The sequence below is a fragment of the Babylonia areolata genome, chromosome 27, assembly GCF_041734735.1.
Source record: "Babylonia areolata isolate BAREFJ2019XMU chromosome 27, ASM4173473v1, whole genome shotgun sequence".
Lineage (NCBI taxonomy): Eukaryota > Metazoa > Mollusca > Gastropoda > Neogastropoda > Buccinidae > Babylonia > Babylonia areolata.
Window position 1 is genome coordinate 33,382,299 of NC_134902.1, and position 6,000 is coordinate 33,388,298.

The window sequence follows — 6,000 nt, forward strand, 5'->3', positions numbered from 1 at the left end:
CTGACCCAACAACAAGAGCAGTCATTATCATTTTTTGTTCAAACAGGAACTTCTTTTGCTCAGCATGGAAGTTTTATTTATTTTGCAAACGTTTTGGTGCAGATAGTAAAAAAGGGATATTACTCTGTAATTAATGCTAGGGGACTTAATTTGCTTTAAACTGATCTTTCTCACCTTAAACATTACATTTTGAAATTATACTCAATACATAAAAAAGCTTGGATTTTTTTTTTTTTTTTTTTTAAGTGTATCACAAGTGAGTCTTGAAGGCCTTGCCTCTCTTGTCTTTTTTTTTGTCTGCTAGTTTTTGTTTTTACTATCAAAGAGGATTTTTCTACACAGTTTCTTGGAGGCACAGTTGTCTTGTTGCTGTGGGTCCTTTGTGCATATGCATGTGTGTGTGGTTTTGTGTGAGTGTGTTTATGCCTATTTACGGACGTGTGTGTGTGTGTGGCATCTTTTTGAGTAGTGTATATAAGTATATTATTATATGTGCATGCTTGTGGTTGTGTGTTGTGTGTGTGGCTTTTGTTGGTATCCATCGATTTTGTCATTTTGAGTTGAATTAGGCAATACAAATTTTCTTCTTTTAAAGTGGCTTTTGTATGTTTATATATATATATATATATATATATTTATGTATGTGGGTGTTTGTATCTCTATGTGGATTTTGTGTGAGTATGAAATAAGCATATATAATTTGTATCTCTGTGTGTGGATTTAGTGTGAGTAGTGGTTAAGCATATATAATATAAACATGTGTGTGTGTGTGTTAGGTCGCTAGACATCTGCGGCTGCAGCAAAGTGTCGGACTCCAGCATTCAGACACTGGTGAACAGCTGTTTCCGTTTGACATCCATCGACATCAGCTCCACTGGCTGTACCCACAAGAGGTCTGTGTGGGAAGAGAGGGGAGGGTGGGTGTGGGAAAGGGGGACAGGGGGGGGGGCAAGAGGGAGACGGGGGGAGGGGTGATGGTGCTGGAAAGGGTTTAAGCATAGTGGTTAATATTAGTGTTTAGTATTGCGATATGAAATGTGCATTATTTTAGGTAATGTGTATAATATGTATGACAAGTGTCATGTTGTATTGGATGGTGGTGGTGGGGTTTTTTGGGGTTTTTTCATGTGTGTCTGTACATATCTTTATGTTTGGTTCGATGTCCAGCACGTATGTAACTTTTTTTTTTTTTTTAGTGTTGAAATGTATGTTTTACTTGTTGGCCTTTACATTGTACAGTGCAATTGAGCATATTTTTCATGGAAAGACACTCTATACATTGGATGATTGTTATTATCATTATTTTTATTATTATTATTATTATTAGTATTATTGTTATTATTAAAGGGTAGGTGAAGATGATGAGAAAATGGAAGTAGTCACTGCCAGGGTAACATTACTAGTCCTATGATGCCTCTGCCAGGGAATTTTCAGTGAAAATGAGTATAAGTTGAGAAAAAATACCCATTACAGGCAACATATGCTTGTTGAAAGAATGCAAGCCTTATATTTTTCATGAAAAGGAAATTGAACTTTTTGATGAAAGCCATTTGAAATTATGGGATGCATAGACCAAGATTTTGAGCTGGTTTAACAATGTGGTATATTTTTGTTAACCATTTTTTATTTTCTTTTTAACACAAAGCAAAACTGTATCACTGTGAATTTTTCAACAACAACAAAAAATAGCATAAATTAGCATGCAAACAAAGAACACCCACCATATGAAGCCCTAGTAGACATTGTGTTGTAACTGAACAGAAATAACATCAAAACTATCAAGACTACACACAGTTTGGAGCAAACTGCTGGCTATCATGGAAATGTCCAGATACACCCTCTTCCTTCTTCTCTCCTTTGCACCTCTACTCCCACCCTCTTGCATGCCTTTGTTGTTCTCATCTTTGTTGTGCTAGTCTTTTAAAGTCCCATTGCCACGCCCACTCCCTTGACATCTTCCCCCACGCTGTTGAACCGTTTCAACAACTTTGCTCTGTGCTATATCACTGTCACACAGTCAGTGACTGGGTCATCATCAGAAATGCCTTTGTTTTGCATGAACTCGACTTTGGCTCCTCTTCGGCCAATACAGAGAGTCTGTGAGGGTCTGGGATCGAATCCCCCTTTCTCTTAAGTTTGACTGAAAAATCAAACTGAGCGTCTGGTCACTCGGATGAGATAATAAACCATGTACAGCACGCACTTGGCGCACTGAAAAACATCCCACGGCAACAGGAGTGTTGTCCTCTGGCAAAATTCTGTAGAAGAAATCCACTATGGTAGGTACACAAATATATATGCATGCACTCAAGACCTGATAAAGTGCAATGCGATACGCTGCTGATCAGGCATCGGTCCAGCGGGTGTGGTGTAGCGTACATGGATTTGTCCGAACGCAGTGACGCCTCCCTGAGAAACTGTAATTGTAAACTGCTTGTGCCATCTGCTGTGCTTGTGCTTTTTCACCTAATTGGGCTGGCAGGTGGTCAGTGCTTCGAGCCACAGGTCATGGCATTATTGTACCATGTTAGACCTGTATTCATGTTTATTCATGATTGAAATAGACTCTTCTTCTGGGTTAGACAACAGTTGTGACACAATTTCTGGCGGTGGTAAAATTCTTGAAAGCCTATAGACGGTTTAACCCATCACATAGGCAGTGAACAGGTTAAAGTAATGGACTTTGGGTTGTGAACAGTTCTCTGTTGATCGGGAGGAGGGAGCGCAAGGCGTGAAAGAGGAATTATACTTTGTAAAGATTGTTGATTTTCTTTTTCTCTTGTGCATTGTGTCAGTGTGCTGATGCTCGCTGAAGCCAGCCGCTATCTGGAGAGTGCCAAGTTCAACTTTCTGGCTGACATCCATGAACAGTCTCTGGCCAAACTCATCAAGAAATGCAAGAGGTAAGTCTGTCTGCATCGTTTGTGTCATTATACTTCAAAGAGCTGTATGAAGTATTCTGTGAGTTATGTTCATTGAGTGTGTGTGTGTATGTGTGTGTGTGTGTGTTATTCGGGTTTCTACTGCAAGTTCACACAAATACAATCAAAACACATTGCATTCAGTTTTTCAGAAGCCAGAATATATCTTGGGTTTAGGGAGGAAGGGAAGTAGCTTTGAACCAGTCAGAATGATTTAACGTGGCAAGCACATATTATTATATGGTTTTCAGCATGGTTGGTTGAAATAGTGCAGTTACTATGGGACCTCCAGTGTGAACGATCTGGTAGGAATTGGGGAGGTATTTCTTTTTTTTTTTTTTTTTTTTTTTTTTTTTTTAGCCTGATCTTCCAATCGAGCCACATAATTTTGCGACCTGTTTGAAGACATAATTGGACACAAAACAGAAACGCCATAGAACCGATAGACAGATAGAAAATGCAAAAAAAAACTTAGCCGTATGAAGTGCACAGGAACAGGTGTCGAGATTGCTGCCGGAAAAAGAGGGTGCTAGCCAGGGGGACAAAGGGGAGGTTACCTACTTCCGAGAGGTTATCGGCCATAGTACTTTCGTTTTCTCCGCGTAGGCTGATAGTAGTTTGCACAGGACAGGAATGTCAGACCCCTGCCGGAGTCTGCACTAGTTGGGTCACGGTTAAGTATGTGTAATTAAACGTAATTTTAGATAGAAAATTTCCTTTAAAATGCATCAAACAAAATTGTTTTCTTTTGCATCAGTATTTATTAATATTTTCTTTTACACTCAATCATTTATTGGATTGAATTAAAATGTCTTGGGCAGGGCTTTCATTGCTGGAGATAATTAACAGAACAGTCTGGAAGATGTTTTCCTGTACTTTAAGATACAACAAGATAAAGTTATGATAAGATATTGTCTGTAAATTCACAATGTCATTAGAATATGCATCATAGATAAATTGAATAATAAAATTAATGTACATTTAGCAGAGTCAAGAAACCTGTCTTGGTTTTATGTCTTTTTTTGTGTCTTGTGTTATTTTTTTCTGTGTGTTTTTTTTATTTTATAGGTAATTCATACTAATAACTGGAGAATTGCACAATGCAATGCTGCATAATTATCTCCTGTTTTTGTTTTTTTGTTGTTGTTGTTGTTGTTTTTTTTTGGGGGGGGGGGTTGTTGTCTTTTTGCTGTGTTTGTTTTTGTTTGTTTTTGTTGTGATTCGTACTGAACTGGAGAATCACTTACAAGTTGCTCCATAATTAATCAGTCTGTTGAATGATTCATGTTGAAGTGGAGAATGGTATACATGGATGCTGCATGATTGTTCACTGAGTTCCCATGACCATCAGTGACTGCACTGCAGTTAATGATAATAATTATAATATATTCTATCTACTTATATAGTGCAAACTCCTCATGTAATGGGCTCTAAGTGCCTCACATGAGAATATATATATATATATATATATATAGATTTAGATATAGATAGATATATATATAGAGAGAGAGACACACACACACACACACACACAATAGTGCATTACACCACACAAGGGCACATGAGGACATAGAAATGGGGAAAAAAAATCTATATACACCAATACAATACTACATATTGCAGATTTCATCTCCAAGCTGTGAATCATCATCTGTGTATGTGTGTGTGTGTGTGTGGTTTTTTTCTTCAGTTTAACGTCTATTCAGTATAAGTGTTTTTAGACAGAAAGGAGTAAAGTAGTGTATAAAGGAAAGGGAATGCATGTGAATATTAGTGTAAAACAAAAAAAAAATTTTAATTAAAAAAAGTTCATGTTATGTATCAGAGGAAAAGTATATTATAAGAAAAAGTCCAAAGAAGTTGTGGTGTGTATTGAATGAGTTGTCATGGGAAGGAGAATATGTATATGCATATCAACAAGTATTAGCCTACAACAATGTAAACATAAATAACAGTGTGTGTGTGTGTGTGTGCAGGTTGAACACAATCCACCTGTACGGATGCAACGTTCGTGATGTGGCAGCACTCAAGAGGTACAATCGCTTCCTGAACATCGAGATGTGATCGAGGGAATGAGGTTATCAAATCACGCACTCGCCGCGCACCATGTAGAAACCCGTCTTTCATACAGTGAAGCGTTTCCATGAATTATTTCATGAGGTGATGCTTCTGTCCCCCCGCCCCCCAATTCTCTCTTGAATTTTAGATGAAATCTAGAAATACTGTGCGATGTTAAAAATGAACACATATGTTATTACTGTTACAAGGTTGTGATCATGAACGTTTTGTTGACTTTTTTCTGCAAGGACTTTTGGGGGGGGGTTAGGGGGGGGGGGGTTCCGATGGACATTGACTGGGTAAAAACCCTCCCAGATATTTTATAGGCTTCTGTATTTACAGATGGACAATATTGTGTTCAGAGAGAGAGAGAGGGAAGAGGGTTGGTGAGGCGTGGGGGGAGGAAAAACAACAAGAATCAAATGGTGGCCCATCATCTGTGACCAAACCAGTAAAATTTGGGTGACTTTTTTTTGTTTTCGTTTAATATTTTTTATTCATTTAGCTTCTTTCAGCTCATTCAATTTTCATACATGAATATCTTCTTCTCTGTGTACGTGTGTCTGTCTGTCTGTCTGTCCCATGTAGGCAATAATTTGTTTGGTCAACATATTTCATCCAGGGTCATGGCCACTGGAGACAAGAATTGTTACATATATGCATCATTTTATAAATCATGAATCACATAAAAATGTTGTGTATGTTATTGAAAAATAACAGTAAAGGGGAAAAAAAAGGCAAATAAATGTATAATAATGTTATAAAAAAAATAAATAAATAAATGAATGTATAATGAATGTAAAAAAAAAAAAAAAAAAAAATGTATAATAATGTATGGAAAAAAAAAAGAGCAAAAAAAATGTATAATGATGTTTAAAAAAAAAAAAAAAAAAAATGTGATTCAAATATTGCTTGTGGGCTGTTGGGGGGTGTTTTTCTGTGGACACATTTGATACGAAAGTGTTGTTTTGTTTTTTTGTTGTTGTTTTTTTAATGGAGGTAGCTGATCATGCTTGAGTTT

General features: G+C 37.1%; 1 protein-coding gene across 1 annotated transcript in view; it reads left to right on the forward strand.

The window, feature by feature from the left end:
* The window catches only part of LOC143301651 (uncharacterized), a 30,927-nt gene extending 25,178 nt beyond the window's left edge, over nt 1-5,749 (forward strand). Inside the window, exons 12-14 of the mRNA XM_076616083.1 lie at nt 777-893; nt 2,796-2,903; nt 4,898-5,749. Of these exons, the coding sequence (XP_076472198.1) occupies nt 777-893; nt 2,796-2,903; nt 4,898-4,985 (313 nt within the window). The 3' untranslated portion in view covers nt 4,986-5,749. The remainder of the gene's footprint in view (nt 1-776; nt 894-2,795; nt 2,904-4,897) is intronic.
* Nucleotides 5,750-6,000: the final 251 nt, after the last annotated feature.